The sequence below is a fragment of the Equus przewalskii genome, chromosome 5, assembly GCF_037783145.1.
Source record: "Equus przewalskii isolate Varuska chromosome 5, EquPr2, whole genome shotgun sequence".
Taxonomy (NCBI): domain Eukaryota; kingdom Metazoa; phylum Chordata; class Mammalia; order Perissodactyla; family Equidae; genus Equus; species Equus przewalskii.
This window is the reverse complement of record NC_091835.1, coordinates 59,290,840-59,313,662: the sequence shown is the minus strand read 5'-3', so window position 1 is coordinate 59,313,662 and position 22,823 is coordinate 59,290,840. Positions and strand designations below refer to the sequence as shown.

General features: G+C 40.3%; 1 protein-coding gene and 1 long non-coding RNA gene across 3 annotated transcripts in view; one reads left to right on the top strand and one right to left on the bottom strand.

Moving 5' to 3' along the window:
• Window positions 1-1,102: 1,102 nt before the first annotated feature.
• On the bottom strand, window positions 1,103-4,418 carry LOC139083372 (uncharacterized). 2 transcript variants are annotated; one of them, XR_011540036.1, is made up of 3 exons: window positions 4,279-4,418; window positions 3,341-4,141; window positions 1,103-1,316 (listed from the first exon to the last, which is right to left on the bottom strand). It is a non-coding gene; the product is annotated as an uncharacterized lncRNA (long non-coding RNA). The 2 variants fall into 2 exon arrangements; XR_011540035.1 differs by lacking the exon at window positions 1,103-1,316 and having other exon boundaries at window positions 2,758-4,141.
• The window catches only part of CPNE8 (copine 8), a 209,178-nt gene continuing 190,490 nt past the window's right edge, over window positions 4,136-22,823 (top strand). The window contains exon 1 of the mRNA XM_008520156.2: window positions 4,136-5,135. Coding sequence (XP_008518378.1) covers window positions 4,999-5,135 — 137 coding nt within the window. The 5' untranslated portion in view covers window positions 4,136-4,998. The remainder of the gene's footprint in view (window positions 5,136-22,823) is intronic.

Sequence of the window (22,823 nt, the reverse complement as noted above, 5' to 3'; positions counted from 1 at the left end):
TGCAGATTTGATCCACGTTAGGTAAATCATCTCCAACGGTTAGCAAGTCAGTGCTTTGCCACTCATCAAAATGTCTCCCCTCAGCTGTCATTTTCTCATCATTAAACAGCTGATCCATTCTTTGCCATTATGTAAGTTTATTTTATAAGCTATGCCTTCATGGAGCAGGTCAAGTGGCTAAAGTGATTATACAGCTAGCCACAGAAGATAAAAAATAACATAGCTATCTATTTTCTTCAATTTCCCAAGGACATTTTGAAGGTGAGTGTATGGCAATGCTGGTATTTGTGACTTATCTTGCGGTAGAATAGTAGTTGGGTCCAACAGAGCCAATTTTCCACTGATGTAGCTGCAGCCTGAAGAGCTGCTCAGTCCATTACTGTGGATTTCTGCGTGAGCCAATACACCACTTGCCAGATGAGGTAAATGAATTTACAAGGATATGCTCTTTCAGGCTAGTTGATTCTTTTTGACCAGGCTATTTTGTAAATAAATGCTTCTGAAAAATAATGGACAATGCCAATCTCATTTACAAACTGAGGTCTTCTCTAATCTTGTGGAATAATAAGATCTCAGAAATGAAAAGAACTCAATGATTCATTTAGTATCTCTACCCAGTCATGCATCTCCTTGCCAGAGGGAGCATCTAGCACAGCTCCCAGCACACAGTAAACATTCAACTAATGTTTACTGAATCATTGACTTGGTGAATAAGGGCTGCCTACAAATTTTAGTAAATAAAATTAATCTTTGATTTTCAGCACATTCTAAAGTCATTTATATTATTTAAATACACTGTAATAAATGTCAACTTTTTATTAAAACTTCTCCAAAATAAAGGTTTGAAGAAATAGACATGTCATGATTCATATTTACTAGTTTATTAAAAATTATTTTTAAAAATTGTAGTTCTTTATGTATTGTGCTGACTATAGTAACAAAGAGTTTAAATATACTTTAAAAGTTTTGTCATTTAAAGCTTACTTCAATATGATGAACTTACAAAAACTGAACTTGAAAAAAATCAGCAAACTGAAAATAATTTAGTTTCATCATTCATTAGTTTTCCTAGGGTTGCTGTAACAAATTACCACAAACTGAGTGGCTTAAAACAACAGAAATTTATTCTCTCGTGGTTTTGGAATCAAGGTGTTGGCAGGGCTATGTTCTTCCTAAAGGCTCCAGCAAGTTTCTGGTCGTTACCCACAATCCTTGGTTTGTGACAGCATAATTCCAATCTCCGCCTCTTTCTTCATGTGGCTTTCTTCCCTGTGTGGTTGTGTGTCTACAAATCTCTTTTTCCTTTAAGTCCATTGCTGAAAGACATTAAAGAAGACCTGAGTAAATGGAAAGATATATAATGTTCACGGATCAGAAGACTAATTTTGACAAGGCGTCAGCTCTTCTCTAACTGGTCTATAGTATCAATGCACTCGCAAACAATTTCAGTAAGATCTTTTGGTAGACACTGTCAAACTGATTCTAAAATTTATAGGGAAATGTAAAGAATTGAAAATGACAAACGAATTTTTAAAATGATCAAAGTTGAAGATGTTACGTTACCTGATTTCAAGAGTTATTATAAAGCTATAGTAATCAAGACTCTGTGGTATTGGCTTAAAGAAAAATGAATAGATCAATGGAAAGGATAGAGTCCCAAAATGGATTTATATATATGTTCACCATATATATATATGGTGAATGATTTTCAACAAAAATGTAAGGACAAATCAGTGGAAAAAGGCTGGTCTTTTTTTTTTTGAGGAAGGTTAGCCCAGAGCTAATATCCATCACCAATCTTCCTCTTTTTGCTGAGGAAGATTGGCCCTGAGCTAACATCCATGCCCACCTTCCTTTACTTTATATGTGGGACGCGCCTGCCACAGCACGGCTTGATAAGCAGTGCGTAGGTCCGCACCTGGGATCTGAACCAGTGATCAGAGCAGAGAGTGGGAACTGAACTGCTAGGCCATTGCCCGGTCCCTAAGCTGGTCTTTTAAACAAACCATGCTAGAAAAATGTGATATCGATGAGCAACAAAGAGAACTTAGATTTTAAAAAACCTCAAAATAAATCATAGACATAAATGTAAAACCTGAAACTATAAAACTTCTAGAAGAAAACATAGAAGATAATTTTTGTGACATCAGATTAGGCAAAGATTTCTTTGACTCAACATCAACATTGCAATTGATAATAGACAAAGCTGAATAATCGGACTCATCAAAATTAGAAACTTCTGCTCTTTGATAGATAGTTAAGAAAAAGAAAATACAAGTCACAGACTGGCAGAAATTATTCTGTAAACTGTATGTGATAAAAGACTTGCATGCAGAATATATAAAGAGCTCTCAAAATTTAGGAATAATAAAACTAACAACCCAATAAAAATGAGCAAAAGATTTGAACAGTCACTTCATCAAAGAAGATTAACAGATAGTAAATAAGGACATGAAAATATGCTCAACGTCATTAGCCATTAACCCACAATGAGACTCCTAATGACAACATTATTAGTCATTAACCCACTTCTATACACCGATTAGATTGGCTAAAATTTAAAAGACTAACAATAATAAGTGTTGGCAAAGATGTGAAGCAACTGGAACTCACATTGCTGTGGGAACAGAAAATAGTCAAACTATTCTGGAAAACAGTTTTTGTACTTTCTTAAAGGTTAAACACTCACATTCTATGACAGCTAGTCCACTCCTAGATATTTACGCCAAAATAATGACAGCATATGTGCACATAAAGATTTGTACAAAAATGTTCATAGCAGTTTTATTTGTAATAGCCCAAATCTGGAAACAACTAAAATGTCCACTGATGTGCGAACGAGTAAACGATTTGTGGCACATCTATACAATGGACTACAACTCAGCAATAAAAATGGAATGAACTACAGATGCACTCAACAACGTGGATGAATCTCAAAAGAATTTTGCTCAGTGAAGGAAGCCACACAAAAAATAGTACATGTTGTATGATTCCATATATATAATTATAGAAAATGTAACTTTATTTATAGTGATATGAAGAAGATCAGTGGTTGCCTGGACGGATGTTTTTAGTGGTGAAAGGTGGGGCTGATTACAAGAGACATCTTTTGAAGTGATGGAATGGGTCATTGTTTTGATTGTGGTGACGTCATCACGAGTATATATGCACCAAAATTTATCAAATAGTACACTTTAAATATGTGCAGTTTATTATATATCAATTATAGCTCAATAAAGTGAAAAAATTACTAAGTAAACGTCATATGGGTTGAGTACTATTTTAAAGTCCTCAACTTTTATTTCTACAGTAGGCTTCTATAAAATAAAGGTCTGGTTACCTTAAAAAAAATTCACGTAGGTCTCTTTCCTCAAGTTAATTTTGGGCAGCATAACAGAAATGTCTAGAGTTCTAGGGCATTTTCAAATAGTAATAAACTACAGTTTAATCTGTGATAGGGAAAGAGGAAGAGAAACAGAACCTCTGGACTTAAGGGGTGACAAGTGGTGGGTGGGCAGAACAGGAAACGAAACCAAGAATGAAAAATTGGAAGTATACTTGGCAGGGGGAAGCCTCAAGCTGCGCCCACACATTTTCGCCCACCGCTTTACAGACTCTCCAGGCAGGTGGCTCCAAGTGGATTAAAATGTTACAGCGTATGGCAGGTCCTCAATCACAAAAACGGGCTCCTTCCTGAGTTGGTCCAGCCAGCTGGAAACTCTGTGCTTGGCGCGTTAAATGAAGGTGGACACTGGCCCCCCTCCCCGCTCTCCTCCTCCGCGGGGCGCCGCGTCCTGTTCTCGGTCGCCCCCTGGTGGCGAGCGCTCGGAGACCCGCAGGCGCAGGGGTGAGGCGGGAGGGCAGGTGCCGGCCACAAAGAGCTCCGCAACCGAGGAGAGCGGCGGGTACCTCCCGCTGCTTTGGCTGCTTCTGCATCCTGGCACCAGTCTGGCTGCCCCGGAATCCAGTTTCCCAAACGCAGCGCTCACTCTGGCTCCTCTCTGCTTCCGTCCGTCCTGTTTCATTCAGGTCTTGCCGGTGGGACTCTGGGTGAGGGAGCTGCGTTCTATGGTTGTGACCTCCAGGTTTCAGGGCAGAACTCCCAAGCTTTTGGAAAGGAGGGGCCGCAGAAGAGCTCCAACTGTAGGAAGATTTCCACTATTAGGAGAACTGAGGGAAGAGGGAAACCCGATGGCTCCCTTAGATCCTAAAGTTCCCCCCCCACCTTAAAGTCCACCCCGCTCCCGCCTTGTCCCATAGATTTATCTGTCACTTTACCATAGCGTGCCGAAGGTTGGAGATCGTCCTCACGTTCCACTTTCCCAACCTTCAAGTGGCCAAGGGAGGTCAGTCCAGAAGCGGGGACTCTGCTCATCTGCCCCAGGGCATAGTGGGAGGGACATCCATGGGCTCCGCGGGTGAGGTGAGGACCAGCGCGGTGGGGAGGCGTGGATTTATGATGGGGGGAGTTAAGAACAGGCAGAGGCGCCCACACCTCCAGCTTCCAGCCCAGGCGAAGAAATTGCCTTACATTCCCGTCCGCACCTGATTGACAGGAGGGGGATGTCGCGGCCCAGGAGGCGGGTGTGGGCGTGTAGAGGCGGAGACAGAACCCAAACCGCACGCCAGGCGGGTCAGGGTTTGCTCTCCTAGACGGTTGGGGTCTAGGTCTGGTGCCATCTACCCAGCCAGGCTGGCCGTGGCTCCGCAGAGCCGGACGCCCAGAGCTAGGAGAGGATCACGGAGCGTCCCCCGCTGGGGCTGCCGCCTGCAAAGAGGGGGCAGGGCAGCCCAGAGCCCCGTGCGCCACTTCCCCGGCAGCTTCGGCCGCGGCTGGGACTGGCTCGCCGTTCCCTCGCCGCTCTGCGCGGAGGTCCGCCTCCCCCTCCCTCCGCCTTCCCGCGAGCTGCCTCCGCCTCCTTCTTCTGCCTCCACCCTCCACCCCATCCCCGTCTGTCGGGAGCTGGGCTCTGAGCCCTCAGTCTGCCCGAGCTGTGGATGTGGGCGCCAGACAAGTCCACGGCACCTCCTCCCAAGATGGACAGCCGCTACACCAGCACTGCGGGCATCGGGGACTTGAACCAGCTGAGCGCGGCCATCCCGGCCACGCGGGTGGAGGTGTCCGTGTCCTGCAGGTGAGAACGCAGCCCTTCCCCTCCTTCCTCCTGCCTTCCCATCTGCCGGGTTGATAGCGCTTGGTAAGCGCTCGGCGTACCCCGAGGCTTTGCGCGGGTGAGAAGTTGTGCGAGGAGTGGGGAACACCCCAGTTGTGGGTCTGGAGTCACCCCCGGGTCGAGTGACACGGAGCGGAGAGGGGAAACTAGAAGCGAGAGGTGGGCTACGGGACTGAGATGTCCTCTTTTCGTTTTGGGAAATGCTGTAAAAGTTGCCTGGAGTGTGACTCAGCGGCGGAAACCCCGGCCACCGCCCACTTTACAAGCCCTTTTTCTGTCCTGTCACTTTTCAAGCCCTTTTTCTGAGCTGTATCGTTGGGTGATGACGGGAATCGAAGGGGAAAGCTGTGCCAAAAGCGCTTGTGACCGCTGCGCGCGGAGGCCCGGGACTCCCCCTGCTAGGCGCGTGCAAATCTGCTATTGCCACTGTTGGCTCGAACCTCCGCAGCTTCCTCCACACCCACTTCCTGGACCCATCCAGCTTGCTCTACCCCCACCCTACCGGGCCTTTTGCCTTAAACTTGATAGAGATTTCGGCTCCAGCCCTCTTTGCAGACGAATCGTGCCTTACCTGAAATCTGGGAAGTCACGACTTTCTGCCTGCAAGTAGACACATTTGAGTGCTTATCACAACTCCCTTACCTGACGTTCTTTGGGTCAGTTTACCTGTAAATGAAGCAGCATAATTGCTATATCACAGAAGATTTGGAGAAGGAGATGGGCAGACAACACAAAATTGGTAATGGCAATAGAAGGCAAGGGAGAATTTGCGAATTATAATATTGACTCCAGCGCCTACTCCCTTCTTCACACACTTTGATCTCTCTCGGTAGAAAACTCTGTTCTCACTTGTCCACTTTCGCCCTAAGATTTTTTTAATGCCCTCAAATCCTCCCCTTCCTTTCCTTAGCAAAACTTGCCTTGAAAAAAAATCTAATAAACATGGGTAATCTTCCATGTAAATAAGCCCTGAAGCTTGAAAATGCTGTCACCCCAGTGGTACTTGATTTTGCATTTTCACAAGACGAAGTCTAAAGCCAAAGAAATGAGTTTTGTGTGTGTGTGTGTAAAAATTCAAGCACCCACAACCCTAGCAGAGGTTTTAATTAGGGAATAGGGCCTATCCTTTAGCTATCCTGAAACTATAGTCCATGATTGCTTGCTTCCTCTTAAGGCTGACCTCAGACTCTGAAAACAATAATGCTGATAATGATAGCTGACATCAAGCTCTTGCCTTATTGCGGTCACTGCTTTAAGTGCTGCCTGAGATTTCTTTCTGTCAATTGAACAGGTGGAGCTGTATGGAAAACTCTTTTTAGAAATTAATTTCTAGGCCTTTTTCTTTACTCTGAAGCTGACTTTGGATGCTAGAGGAAGGTTAATTAATATATATGGATAATGCATAGCCAGAAGTCCTACCATAGCGGCATTTTCTAGAATTCTTATCCTCTGCTCAACATCCTCCAAAGTCTAAAGGGCATGTGGCCTGTACGTGGAATGAATATAGAAATGCTGTAAATTAAATCTGAATTTCCCATAAGCTCTTTAGGGATGCTGGGGAAATTATATCTTGGCTGGTCTTTCTGCCAATAGGGTCCACATTTAACTCCCCTTTTTTGGATGCTTGTTTGCTGTGGGTGTGCTGGGAATTCTGAAGTCAGTTGGCTTTAAGCCAGGTTGTTTTAGCTTGCTCCCTCGGACCCTGGAGAGTCGCTTGTTCCAGCCCTTTTTCATATCATTGATTTGGTGTCTTATTTTTAATTTTTAACTGTTCAGATAGAAAAAAATTCCTGAAAGAGAACCCAAGTACTTATACTGTTGAGAATTGAATCTTGTGATCAGAGATGGTGGTCTCCTTTGGCCTTTGACATGAGACCTGGTGACAGATTCTAGCTTTGTGACTTACTCGTGTTGTTACCTTGGAGTAAATTCTTACTGAATCTAAGCTTCTTCATCTCTAAAATGAGGATAATTATGGTATTTACCTTATATGGAGTGTTATCAGATTTTAATAAGAGGATGTCTGAAAAGTGTCATATACAATGTTGACACAAAAGAACATGTTCAAAAGTGTTAGCTATTATTATGATATTAGAAAGGATGTTTATTGAATAAATGTGTTATATATGATTCAGTTATGGAATTCTGTAAATAGTCTGGCTCTTTTGAGCTTCAGTAAAGCAGTTAAAGAAGACAAGGATAGAGGCAGCCTTGGGATACCCTGTTCCCTCTTTCTCTTTCTTCTTTCATGTGCATAAAGAGCACATTTCCTAGCATGTTCATGGGGATTTCGCATAGCAATAGGGCACCATTGTAGGCTCCTGAGTCCTACTATGAGCAAGCAGAGCAAGGAATTCCCTTGCCTTTTCATATCAGAGACCTCTGATGATTTGCTAACACTTAAAAAGCAACTCAGGAATAGAATCCCTTTTGATAAGCTCCTTTTGCTGCCCCCAGTCTCAGACTTTTTAATAACTTTATGCCATTTTCATCGTTATTTTGGGTGAGGTTAGCAAATCAGCAATCGAAGCTTGAAGCTAAATATAATTCATGGAAATCATTTAGTCTATTCATTCATCAAGTGTTTGAGTGTCTTTTATTTGTCAAGCGTTATGCCATTCTCTGTGAGAAAAGGAAGAGAAGTTCTCTGAAAATGTAAAATCTGGTTGGGAGATAAATATTACATGACACGTGATAATGTAGGACTAAATCTAAAGATGAGGTTCATTCATACGGAGGGAAGGGATCATGGTGGAACAAAGTGCTTGGAATAAACTACAGAGAGGAGATGGGGCTCGAGGAGAGACGAGACAGGATGGATGGGCGTGGTTTGCTTTAGAGAAGAGACAGTAGACGTGGAAGTTTTGTTGTGAATACAAACTTGATTGTTAGGGTGACAAATGCACTTTGCTAGCTTTATTATGTAGAGACAAGCTCCTACTTTTTGACTTCCCTTCAACCCATTGTTTAGCATTTCTTGCATTCATTTTTCTTTATTATGTTAATTCATTGATTTTTAAGTTACTTGGCTTACCCAATTAAAATGTCTATAGCTGAAATGATACCACCTTAGAAACATAAAGTAACATTTCTAACATTCCCATTTTATTCTGAAAACAGATTAATATGGAATGAGGTAAAACCAATGGGAAAAATAATGTACAGTAATCACCTGTTTTCCTTGGGAACTTGGTTTGTTGCGCTATTTCTAACACACTATTTTGATGATTTATGTCTTTTTCTCTGATTGGGAAATTAGCTTATCCATTTAAAAGCAGTGAGAGGATTCTGTATTTCTAGGCTTTGTAGGTTAGCTACCATAGGTCAATCCTTTCATAGCAATAATCCTATAATGGCAATAAAATTAATTTTAAACACTAGTATCTAAGGAAGAATATGAAGTGGACATTTATTGAGTGCCTTCTTTGTGCTAAACATCTTAAAAAGTTCTTCCTGAACGGCCATAACTCTTTTGCCTAATCTCTCACCACTCCTCACACGAATTCGTGACTGAATGTAGTCTAACAGATATGTGCCTTCTACATGCCAAAGATCGTGACAGATAAATGTGGATACTGTCCCAGGGCATGTGCTGTTATCCTGCTGGACCAAGCTCTCTGCCTGTGTGGCTGTGTGCATGTGCTCTCCCTGGCCTGAGCATCCCTTCCTCCCTTCCCCTTCTCTTCCTGATTAGCCTGTGCTCCTTCTTCAAGACTCAGGTCAAGCATCATTTTCTCTCATGACTCCTCTCCCAAGGTGGATTTTGCTGTATTCCCAAAGCCCCTGGTATGTACCAGTATCATAGTTATATTATAATTCTTGGTGTCTGTGTTCTCCTTCAGGACATGTTTTGTCTGTTTCGTGTCCGTGTATTCTGAGCTTCGCACAGAATGTGAGGTAAATAAACGCTGGATGCCATAATTCTCTGAATGAATCATCTGGCAAGGGGAGGGGAGGTTGCCTGTTAAAACATAAACTCCTAGGTGCCCCACAAGATCCACTGCATCAAAATTTGTGGGAGTAAGTCCCAGGAATCTGGACTTTGAACAAGTTTACCATGTGCTAGTTATACCACTAAATTTAAAAATATATATATATGATGGTGAAATGAACAAATCTATGAATAAATCAGTTCTGAACCTAGTGTCATGTGAGTGGTAGAGTCAAAAGTTCCTGTTTGCTTTGGGTAGCACCATTGGTGATCCTTTCTCGTCTTGCACCACCCACCCCAGCATGCCAACAAGATGTTGTCAGGCTCTGCTGGCACTGCTGGCTTCTCAGACCCCATATTATACAAGGATGATGAACTGTCTGTTGGAAATTTTGTAGCAGGCTTTTTTTTAGCATTACCCTACACTCTAAAAATTTTAATCTAGTTTGATGAGCAAATGACTCTGTGACTGTAGTCACTTGGTTTGGATTAGCACTATCTGCCTTAGTAAGGAGTTTGGAGGACACTTTTCAGTGATGTGTGGCAGCTGGCTTAGATGGCATTGAGATAGGAATTTGTGTGCCAGTTATTAAAGGGATTACTAAAAATTGTCATGTAAACCTAAAATTAAATAAATTCTATTAAAAATAAAGTTAAGACACTCAAAGTTCTTACTTCCTAATTATTCTACTACATTTTACCATTATCTATACCCTTTACTATCATCTATGTTCTATCTTTTTAATCTGTGTGGTGAAAACATTATGCAGTTGTGTGCCACTACTCATCTCATTTCAATCCATGGTCAGTGACATCCCATTGGTAGCTTGAAACTGGCCATGCTGGGAATAGTTACACCACGGAAACTGGCAAACACTGCAAATCAGGGTTTGACTTATTGTTTTCTTGTTGTCTGCACTTAAGACATTCTGTGGGAATCAATTGACCCTATGAAATTTACAATAAAAATTATATGTAAATTGTGTGCTCAGCTACGCATACTTTATATCAGTAAAATTTATAATAAATTATGTCCACAGACATATGCATTCCACTTTTTTGGGAGAACTCATTGTTAATCATATTCTTGCACATCATTGTTTATAGGCCTTTTGTGACAGAGAAAGCATTATGCAGACGAAAATGATTGCTGTTAGATGTCACTATTAGAAATGATAGTGTCAAGTTCAGCACTGTCTCTGGTCTTGCTTCTCTGCTGGAATGAGTGGGGTTGTGTGATCTTATAATATGAAAGATTTTGACAGCCTGCAAGTGTATTTTGAACAAAACCGGAAGATGATTGAAATTTTGAAAGTTTTTTACTTTCTTCTCCCTTTCATGTGGTCCTCTCCACATCTTCTTTGTTCTTCTCTTGCTTTGAAGACTTTTTTTCTCTGTTTCTCCATCCACTGGTAGCATATACTTTGCAAGTTTACACGTTATATTTCCAGCTATACTTAGTGATTAACGGACCATCTGGGAAAGCAAATTCAGATCCTAAGAGGGAGAATCTGATTGGTCCAGCGGGAATTGGCCCACTTTGAAGCAGATACCTGTGCTGTTCCGATTATCTGTGGTGAAAGAGAATCAGAGTGTTCAAACACAGCAGTTGGGGGCTCCACCTGGGTCCACTTTGGTTTATCTCTTAGACACAGTTTACCCTTCTGTAGTCAGACAAAAAGTTTAAAGTTAGTCTGTAAATAGGTTTTCAAATGATGTTGCTAACTGATAAATTACGAAATTATTACAAGTGAAGGAAATTAGAAAGCCTGTTATCCTGTTAACAAGGCGTATGATAGGTAAACTGAGAGCAGTCGTGGAATGGCCATAACCCTAATCTTCTGGCTGGGCAGTTCCTGAAGTCCTGAGGTTCAGAACTGCAGTCACCATGTTATGCTTTTTGGGGCCATATTTGGGTTTGTCCTAGCCCCAGAGTTTCAGAGAAATTTGTTCTAGGGGCGTATCTGGACGGCGATTTTGAACTCTTAATGTGGGAGTCGCCCAGGTATATTTTAGCAGAGAAAAGTTTTACTCAGGTTGTTGTTCCACCAATATTTTGGTCTGCCCTGTGTTTTTTAGCATTTCGGGCCTTGGGATGTGGAGAATGTGAGTCTAGAAGCAATTCACAAAGCAGGGCCCCACGGGAAAGGGTGTTAACAGCTGTGTTCTTTCAGGTACCTCGTTTGTGGCATAACAAGCAGAAGCTCGCGTTCCTTACTGAGTTTACTCAAGGCAGAGAAGAAAAACAGTTCCTCTCAAAGGGGTTTTATTCAGTTGCTAGCCTGTTTTAGAATATAACACTTGCTTGTTAGAGCCAGTTTTGCCTAGGCTGGAAGAGCATGGGTGTGGAACTAGGCCAGTCTACCATTTACTAGCTGTGAAACCTTGGAAAGTTACCTATTCTCTCTGTTCCTCAATTTCTTTATCTGTAAACTGGGAATAATAATAGCCCCCTCCTCTTTTATTTGTTTCAAGAGTTAAATAAATTAATACATCGACATAAGTTAAAACACTGCTTGTCACATTAAGTACTCAGTAATTACAAATGAATATAAACACAAAATAAAAATCACCCACTATTTCCTCAAACTATGAGCATTTAGTTCATTTCTCTCTCATTTATAAGATCATATTTATAGTCATTTCCTCTCTCTCCCTCTGTGTGTGTGTGTCTTTATGTTCTCACATTGTATGATGGGATCATACTATATTCTATACAATTTATCTTCCATGCTTTTCTGTTACTATTATATCATGAAGATATTGCTGTCATTAGTTTTTGGAAATATAACCTTTTGTGTCTGTACAGTACGCTGGCCTCTGGGTATGCTATATTTGTTTAACTTTTCTATTATTTTCCGAAATTTATTTCAAAAGTTACTATTCAAAATAATGCCACAGATCAGATTATTATTTACAAACGCTTGGTAACGTCTATGATTTTTTTTCCTGAGGCTAGTCTTCTCGAGCTGAAGCTATTAGTAAGCTATCTTCTCAAGGAGATTTTAATAGCTCGTTTTGGTTATTTTGCCCCCCCATTGCTCTTTAAACAAGCAGAGTCAAGTCTACACTACTGGCTGCACCTTTCTAAATACTTTTTTTCCCATGAGAAAGTTGCATTTAAAGATTAATGAGAATTTGGGGCAGTGGAGTCTAACTGCAAGAAAATGGAATTAGGAGTCAGACAGATGTCTTTAAATCCCATTTTTATCCCTTTTTGGATAACTTGGTTCAACTTTTGGAATCTCATTTCCTAATCAGCAGCATGGAAATGTTATAAAAACCAAATTTATGGAATTATTGGGTAGTAAATGAAATTGTCTGTAAAGTGCCTAACGTCATGTCTGTCATGAGAAAAGCACATGATAGTTGTTAGTCTTATCTCAGTTTCTTATCAGTATATTACTGTGTGACATGCAAGCAACATAGAAGAGAGGACACCTGTACTTTGGACAAATTTACAATCCATTTGGCGAGTCATAGAAATACGCAATGCAAGGTGACAGTTATAAAACTGCACGTTAAAGACCATCCATTATAGCCCAGGCTGCAGACCTAAATGTAGAGGGAAGCAGAATAAAACAGAGGTCAGAAGAGTGTGGATTTGGAAATGCATACTCAGTTTCTACAGATTTCACCCCACAGCTTCCCCACGCCAACACACACAATCAGACTGGACTAATGGGGTTTGACAGGTAAGGAGGTAATCTTTAACAACAAAACGTTAGAATGAAACACATTCTAGCACCATCTTGCATCTGACCAATAAAATCAACGTTTAGACAGCTCTTTCATGTCAGACACATGATAAAACAGAAATCCAAGTAGAACACCGCACAGGCTGAAGGAGGACAAGCATTTATTGCCAATAATAAAATGAGATGTATTTAAAAGGTGTTTTGCCCCAGTGGCCAATGTTCACTGCCTGACACCCAATACTGTAATATTTTCAAACTTATGACTACCATCAGTATTAATGCCTCTCAGCCAGGGACATTAGCCACCAGGCATTCCTTTTCAAATTGTGAGACATTTTGTCAAGTTTATTCTACAAAGAATAATACTCCAAACATTCAGAGGGAATTATCAGATAACTTCCTGAAACTCTGAAGAAATAAAATATCATTGATAGTCCCTGGGAAATATTTCTATTTATTAGACAGTAAAGCTATTTGAATATAAGCTGTACTAATGAGGCAAGAAACATGACAGCTTTGCACATTGGTTATATATTTTATTTAAATGAATGTCAAAATCTAAATCTATGTGAGGCAATGTGTAAAGCACTTAGCACATGCTAATTCACTCAGTCCTTACAACAATTTTGTAAAACAGGTGATGTTATGTCCCATTTGACAGGTGAGATTGAGGTTCAGAGAGAATTGAAGTAGTTTGGCCTAAGTCACGCATCTAGGAGGTGGTAAGGTTGAGCCCATTTTTGTCTAATTCTTAGGTGTATTTTTCTGACCACTAGCCATATGCTGTCACTCTTCCAGAAGTTCTTTATCTTAGGTTTTAAGGACAGGCTCTTTCCTATCAGTACTGATGTGTTAGCGACTGAAAAGAAGCTACAAAGCTGGGAGACACAATTATAATGGATGATATCAATACTGTCACAAAGCGGGATATAGAATTCTTTTGTGTTTTTTCTGTCTCCAATTGATGAAAGCTGTGGGTAGAACAATTCAGATGAATGGCATAAACTTTAACAATTTGATATTTAATTTCCAAGTATTGATTCTTATCTTTTTTCCACTGCTGAGTTACCTAATGAAGCTGTGGGAAATTAAGTAATGAAAGGACTATTTAACTAGAAATCAGCAGGCAGAGTGAGATGAAAGCTAAATGCTGGAGAAAGGTGATGGACTCGGCAAATTAAAAGTAGAGGAAAATTAATTGAATCGACTATATGACATTTGTATTTGCCATTGGAGTTGAGAATTGACCTCAAGCCCTATTTCAATCCACTGCTTTCTTAATAATGAGGAAGTCATCATTTAACTTGCCAGCTTTTCATTAATACATTCCAGGGTTCCTTTCACCGCACATATGTTCTGCAGAATTCCATGTAAATAAAATAATTACTTAGATGTTGAAAATGCCACTACAGTATTCTGACTGGCTGAATTGTGACATGAATTTGTAAAAGTCAGTATTTTCTACTTTGCTAATTAGCTGCTCTCCCTCCCTCACTCTCTCTATGTATAATAAGTAACAAGTGACACATTAATTTTATTAAGAACGATCTCAAATGTCAGAGGGTGTAATGAACCAGATATGACTATAATTGCCATAACTGGTTGAAACCAACACATTTCTCAGCCTTATTTAGCATAATAGTGGTTTTAGAATCATTTTGATAAATTTGTTTCTTACTGGCCACAGGTCCTTATTATTGTGCCATCTCAATGTGTATAACTCTGGTCTCATGTTTCCCAGCTATAAAGCCAAGAATATAGGAGAGAAAGAGCTAGTAGAGAGAGAGAGCAAATGAGGGAGACTCTAAGTGATACCTGAGAACTATACCAGAACAATAACTTTATTTGCTAAGCCCATCTAAATTACCTACTATTTTGGACACAGCTTATTATCTGACTTATCTTGATATCTGAACTTTTAAATTAATTGTGGAAGCAGAAACATTAGAAAGTTGATCTCAATTGATTTTTATGCCAGTGGTTTTATCCAAAGCCTCTTTGTAGGCATTGGGAAAAGGAGACATAATCAATATTTAGTTATTAGTGACTGTTTCTCTTAATTGGTAATTAAAATTAGTGAATTTAAAATATCTTTGGAGAGAAGTATGAAATATACTAGGGGAAAGATGATTGATTTTCAAGTCAAGATTTGTCCCATAATTTAAATTAAATGGTTTCAGTGTCTTTGTTTCACTTAAATCGTTTTGCCATTTGAATGTCATTTATGTGACTTCCTGCTGCCTTATGGAATGTGTCCTCAAAGTATAGTGGAAACCCCTGAGCTTTTATTCTGTTTCTGACACTGGCTCTGTGACCTTTGACAGTCCCACCACTTCTCTGGGCACTAGTTCCTATGAAAGGTTGAATCCCTGGTCTGCATGACCTGGATGTGACTAGGGGCTTGATAATGCTATGCTTCTAGAAGCAGGACCTTGAAATAAAATATAAAGATGCTCTGATTTAAGGAAATCTTGTGATCAATCGTCAATGGCCATTTGAAAGCTTAGGCCCTAATTCTAGTGTCTGAGTTTTAAAAGTGATATTAAGGTAGATTATTTCTAATGCCAACCACTTCCTACTTCAAAGTCCTCATTTCGCTTAATAGTCTCTTCCCAAAGGGATGTCAAGTTCTGCTGTTGCTGTTCTAGTTTTTCCTCTTAATAGGGATCTATAGCTAGTTTTCTTCATCCTGAAAAGGAACAGTGTTTGACGTTAATAGGTATCTGTGCCTCTCTTGCAGTTTACTTTTGTATTATGTCACCTTTTTTCCTACCACTCTGTGGCAAATATAGAGCTTATAGTGGAGATGCAAGTGGGTTAGATCTTAAGTGCTGGCTGCCTGAAGTAGTAGCTGGAGGGATTCTCACGGAGCACCTGGGCTTTGTGGGAAAGACGGCTAGAGTTGACTTTTGAAATAAAGTAAACCAATACGATGTGGCGTGAATGCTGTTACTTTTTAATTGTTAGAACCTTTGACTGACTTACCGTGACTGAGCAGTCACTGAAACTTGTCTACACAGCTCTTCAAAGTGTTTGTCACTTCCTTTCCATTCGTGCTGCTGCCATTCTTGTTCAGGAAGTTACTATCCCCTAGACTATTAAAATATTCCCTATGACTCCAGAATTCACTTCCTTGGTCTATTTTTCACATATTGTGTAGTTAGCTTCCTAAACAAAGGCTGAATTGTGTGATTTTCTTTTTGCAGAAAGTTTCAGCGTTTCCTCCTTGTTTACAGAATAGAATCCAAGCACCTTAACATGGGGTTCAGCGTCTTTCCTCATCCTGCCCAGACAGCGCCCTCCAGTCTCTGCTCAGACGTGGACCATAGCCAAAGTGGAGCACTTGCTCATCTCCAAATCTCTGGTGTATACTCTCACTTCTCACCATTATTGATGCTTTTGGACAGGCTGAAAAGCCTTCTGCCCACCCCCCTCACATTTCTGAGCCTAGCCTTGGTTGTCAAGATATACCTCACTTACAGCAACCCGTGAGGTTTTCCTAGACTCTTGCAACTGTAATTAATTGTCTCGTCCTTTGAGTTCCCACACCGCATTTCTTGTACTTTTATTTTATTGTGCTTATAATTATTTAGGTTTTTGCTTGTCTTGCTCTCCTACCAACTTTATGAGTGTGCATTTGTTTTATCAGTGATTTTCACAAAACCTAGCTGTGTGCTTTGCACATAAAAGGTTTTCAATAAATGTTTGCTGCCTGATGGACAGATTGGAAGGAGGAATCTGGACACCCATGAGTTTGTGTATGTCTACACCCTTAAAAATATTGGTTGATATGCACAGTAAGAGCATTAAAATTACTCACTTTACCATACAATGTAATAAAAATGTAATTATTCAATCTTAGTTTATATAAACATTCAATAAAGTTTTATTTGTGAAGAAATGAGAAACAAATAATTTCAAGTTAACTTACTTTGTCTCTAAGTAGAGCAAAGCTGGTTTTAGAAATAGGCACTTAGTACTTCCTAAATACTGACAGACAGTTTACTTATTTAATCTGGGATGAATACTATGTAAAAAACAAGGAGAGAGAAGTAATAGAATTTGTATGTATGATATCCTAGATAACATTCTTTTTGTTTGTTTGTTTGTTTTGTGAGGAAGATTGGCCCTGAGCGAACATCTGTTGCCAATCTTCGTCTACTTTGAATATGGGATGCTGGTAGAGCATGCCTTGACGAATGATGTGTAGGTCTGTGCCCGGGATCTGAACCTGTGAACCCTGGGCTGCCAAAGCAGAGTGCACAAACTTAACCACCAGGCCAGCTCCTCTTTTCTTTTCTTTTTTTTTTTGCCCTGAGCTAACATCTGTTGCCAGTCTTCCGTTTTTTCTTTTTTTCTCCCCAAAGCCCCAGTGCATAGTTGTATATCCTAGTTGTAAGTCCTTCTAGTTCTTTTATATGGGATGCTGCAAGAACGTGGGTTCATGAACAGTGTGTAGATCCATGCCCAGGATCTGAACTGGTGAACTCCGGGCCGCTGAAGTGGAGTGCGCGAACTTAATGGCTACGCCACCAGGCTGGCCCTCCTACATAACATTCTAAATAGGAAAATAAGTGAACATGTCTTTGACCTAAGGAAGATTTTGTGTTGGGGAAAGATGTTTCTATAAATTACTTTTATGAACTGAACTGATAAAGTCCAGCAAGACATGGTAGTTTCACTTGGGTATAATCTGGGGTAAGAAGAGCTATTGGTGGCCTGGCCGCTTCAAGAAGCAATAGGTTTTTCATCTGCTAACATGCTTTCCCTGTGTATTTGCTCCACCAGTTTTAATTTTGTGCCACAACATGGTAAAACAAAATTTTAGAAAAGCCTATATTCCACTAAACAAAAAGTGTCGAGAATGGGAAAATGGAAAAGGAAACAATACTTTCTGTAGGAAAAGGAAAAAAATAGAATTTATTTTTATGTGCACAAGTGAAAAATGATTGTGTTTATTTAAATCCAGTCACTATCCATAAATCATATCATTTCTTACATTTGCCTTGTTGCCTAAATAATTTCCTAGGTGCTTGTAACACAGCTGAAGTATCTAAGTGCTCATTTGACTACATTTAACCTGAACTATTATGTTCTGCCTGATTACATCCAATCTTTCCAGAGACCCTGACCTCAAGAGTGGTTCTAACTATGTTAGAAAAAACCAAAATTGTAAAGCCACTTTGTTTCAGTGAGGGCAATAAATAGATGAATTAGTTTAATCTGTGGTGGTGGTGATGATGATGATTGACGAATATTTCCAGTGGACGTATAAAATGCTGTGATTTAAAAAATGAAACTATTGAGTGGTTGAATTGCTTTCATCTTGGGGGCATGGTCTAAACCAACTATTCTAAACAAGGGTTGTCATCATCAGAATTACTTCAGGGGTTTTCAAACTACATATTAGTACTCCTGAAATTCCAGTTTGCGTCCCTACAACGAATAAGTCCTCCCCAGCATTTTCTCTATGCTGTCATTATCGAGTGGAATTTCTGCCAGTTGAACCTCAAGCCCTGAGCTTCTGCCTCTTCTACATCGTGTCTTTAACATGGCGGACCACTCTGCTTCTGACCAGATCCAGAGCTGTCTGACTCTTGCAGAGACCATGGCATTAGTTCCTTTACTCTTGAACCTCCCATCTTGCTTTGGCCAACCTCCTCCTCGCTGCCGCAGTTCCTGCACAATGCGCTGCCAGAATGCTGTTCAGAAATGGCAAATACCATCATACTCTTACTCTCTTGTTTAAGACCCGTTAATTTCCTATGAAATAAGTCCCTGGAGATCTTCCAAATCCTGTCCTAGCTTTTCAGCCTCATCTCTTTCTCTCTCCGTCCCATGACGCTCTCCCTCCCCACTGTCCTCTCTAAACTCTAAGCCATTTCAGACCACTTGCATTTCCTGAGAGAACCATGATGCTCATGGCTTCGTCCTCGTGGGAGTAGTTCTGCCTCAGTCATCTCACTTGATAGACTGTAATGATAGTTAGAGCATAACCCTCACTATGAAGACTTTCCCTGATCCTTCAGCTAGAATTGACTATCCCTTCTTTTCTGTATCTGTAATGAATTTATTATATGCGTTCCACATTTTGCTGCACATATTTGTTTACAAATATCTGTCCCCTTATTGGAAAATAAATATTCTAGAGCCAGGAGCCCATGTGTTCATATCACAGTCCCAACATCAAATCCTTTTTCTGTCACTTAGTAACTTCGCGCTTGTTGAATAAACATTTGAAAGTGTATCAGACAATTATTAAATTATAAGTTCCCATAGGACAGGAACTGTGTCTTATTCACCTTTGTATCTGCTTAGTATCTAGTCCAATGTTTTGCATACAGAAAGTGCCTAATAATTATTCATTCAATGTATAGTTGAAGAAAGGAAAGTAGAGCATCCCAGGTGAATGGGAACCATGACTGGAAGGCAGAAATGCAGGAAAGAGCGTCACGTCTGTTCCTGTGTTTATGCCTTCCAGTCATGGTTGGCATGAAAAAAATAAAAAAATATCAGTTGTATAAAGACCGGATGAAGGAGATGTGGCTGAACGATTGCATATGCCTGTTTCACTTCGTTATTTTTTAGGATTCGTATAACTATATGTAGCATGGGTTCACAGTTGCGACTGAGCTGGTGTTATTTTGGACCTTGAGTGTTTTTGAGAGGGGGCAAATTCCTGGTCTAATCATCTGTGACAAGGATAACAGATGCATATTAGAAAATTATTCTCAGTCTCCCTATCTCAGCTGGTCATTTGTGCTTACAAACAAATTTCCTTCCCAGATTAATCCTTCATCTGTTTAAATTGTGTTCTGCAAGGCTCAGATTGCTTTTAGGGACATTTGAATTGTTCAATCATCAGTGACCCAAAGAAATTACAGAAGATATTATTTAAAATCTGGAGGACAAAGCAAAATAGCTATCAACTTGGCCTCACCTTTATAGGCATGTTATTTTTCTCATTGGCATAGCCTATGTATTGATTGATAAATCTTAAAGAGAGCTGACTCAAGACAACCCTGCATATAGATGAAGATTTTCTTTTGAAATCTTGGGCCCAAAGATGCATTACCTCTTCCCCACATAGAAGCAATATGTTGCTCAGTAGCTAAGAGACAAAGAAACAATTAGAAAGCCTAGTCGTGTGACCAGTAATATATTTTGGGAGTGGTGCTTGGAAGGCAGCAACATCTGAGCTGATGTTGGGCAGAGTTGTGTTAGCCTTCAGCTTTCTGCTTTGTGGTGATTGGTGGACCTGTCACACTCATCAGCTCTTGGTTTTTGGCCAAGTGATTGTCACCTACAGATGCTTCCTGCGTCGACTCTGGGAGAAGTAATAAACCCTGAAAGGCTGCTAATCTAGCTGCTTGTTTAAAATATGTGGAAGCTCATTGTCCACCCTGTTGTTAGCAAGTGAGCTGAAACTGGTTATTGCTTTTAGAGTAGACAGGAGAAGGGATTGAGGAAAATGATGACACACAATCTCGAATGTTGTAACATGCTCAGGGAAATGTGTAATGTATTAAGGAGCAGAGCACAAATTTAGAGATTGAAAGATCTGGATTTAAACTGCAGCTCCATATAGTACCAACTATGAGAGTTCAGGTAAATTAATTAATCTCTCTGTGCTCTGGTTTATAAATGGGGATGGAAATTCCTTCTCACATACTGTAGTTGCTATGAGGATTGTATGATATAAAATCAAAGTATTTAGCAAGTTCCTGTCACTTAGCAAGGAAATCTTATTTTTAAAATGACATTCAACAGAAATAGTTGGACAACGGTGGATCACATCATGAAGACAGTGGAGGCTCTCTAAAAAAATCTATAATTTAAAAAAAATGCTACACGCTTGTTGTAAAAACACACAAAAAACAAGCCAAACAGCATTGGAAAGGACAAAGGAGAATGTACAAGTCACCCCAATTCCACCCAGTGTTAGATCACACCAACTAGATATCTCTCTGTGCATTTATTTAGATATGTATGCAAGGCGTGTATCCATTAATATCCATGTTATGATGACTTAGATAAGGTGGACACAATTTTTCCTTGGATTGCCCACTTCAGATATTAATACCTGAACCTGGCTTCCTCTCTGCAAGCCTGGTGCCACCTGCCTGGAGAGCAGGAACTCAAATGCACCTCTCTAAGCGAAACATCTCAGCTGCCATGCTGGTAAATCCCTCTTCCTTTCTCTGCTTCCACAGAGCCCTTGCTGCTGTTGTTAAATTGTCACTGTTGACGTGCCGCTGGAAAGTTGCAGTGATGCCCTTTTGCTACAGGGCCTGGCATGTGGTCTTGCTACCTGCTGCCCCCTGGAGCCCTGCTCACTGCCTCGTGGTGCTCATCTCTGTTGACTTACCAGGGTTTTGTGGTTCTCTTCTTGTTTTAGTTTCCCAGAGTCAGCTATGTTCCTGACTCTGACATTTTATCTATTATCTATCATCTACGTAACAATTATATTTTAACTTTAATTACTGTATCATTTCTGTATTGATGTTTCCAATGCATTCATTATCAAATAAGTTCATATTTTCTCTGGGCCTTCTGTAAAGCTTAGAAAGTATTCTTCATGCCAAGATTTTCAAAATAGTATCTTACATTTTCTTCCATTTGTTTCTAATTGGTTCTGGTTGATGTTATATTTTCTGCAATTTACTTTAAAATATTTCAGCAGAGACAGTGTTGTATAGATCTGTTTGTTAGACTGTAAAGTTAAACCTGAAGTATCCTAATCAGGACAAGGTAATCAAGGACATCACCTTGGATGTGATGCAGTGGTATTTGAAGTCTAATCGGGAGTTCACACTCCAGAAGTGGCTACTCTGGACTGTTATACTATCTTTATCCTTGATCAGCTCCAGAGGGTTTTGTAATTACTCTGGATGTCAGAAATGACTTTTTAATTTACTGGTGAAATGTATGGTGATCAGATATGTAGATTGACCACATCACACCACTAGATGGTTATAATAAGACAGACGATAATAAATACTGGAGAGGATATGGGGAAATTGGGACTCTCCTGCGTTGCTGGTGGGAATGTAAAATGGTGCAGCTGCTTTCAGAAACAGTTTGGCAGTTCCTCCAAATGTTAGAGATAGAGTTACCATGTGGCTCAGAAATTCCATTCCTAGGTGTACACCCAAGGGGGATGAAATCACGTGTCCACATAAAAACCTGTATGCAAATGCTCATGGTAGCATTATTGATAACAGCCAAACAGTGGAAACAGCCCAAATATATATCCAATGAACAAAATGTGGTATGTCCATGCAAGGGAATATTATCTGGCAATGAAAAGGAATGAAGTACTGATACTTGTTACAACATGGAAGAACCTTAAAAACGTCATGCTAGGTGAAAGAAACTAGTCACAAAAGACTGTATATTGTATGGCTCCATGATTTGAAATGTCCAGAGTAGGTGAGTACATGAAGACAGAAAGTAGGTTAGTGGCTAACAAGACCTGGCAGAGGTGGAATAGAGAGTGACAGCTAATGGAGACAGGGGGTTTTTGGGGGCACCTGTGATGAAAATGTTCTAAAATTAGATAGTGGTGATAGTTGCACAACTCTGTCAATAAACTATAAAGCACTCAAGTGTACACTTGAAAAGGGTGAATTTTATGGTATGGGAATTATATCTGAGTAAAGCTGTTATAAAACAAGGTATGCAGATTGGCTGGAAATATTGCACAAGTGAACAGGGCATACATACCTAGTGAGTTCTGTGATTATGCCGTTTAGGGCGGGCTCTTGGCCTAAGGACTCCTTGAGTTGGGGGTGGGCGGGGCACAGAATGTTTAGAGGATTCTCTAGACTGATTTGACCAGAAGGCTAGATGAATCTCGCCACAGAATATTGTCATATCTGCCTTAAGGTGCTGTTCGGAATGCCTGAAAGCACAGAGAACTGGAACTTCTTTAAGCTTATAGAGCACATTGTGTGACTATTTTGGGTCCTGCTTACTAATGAATGTTTGTTTCTTTGGCAGAATTTGGTCTGAGAGTTG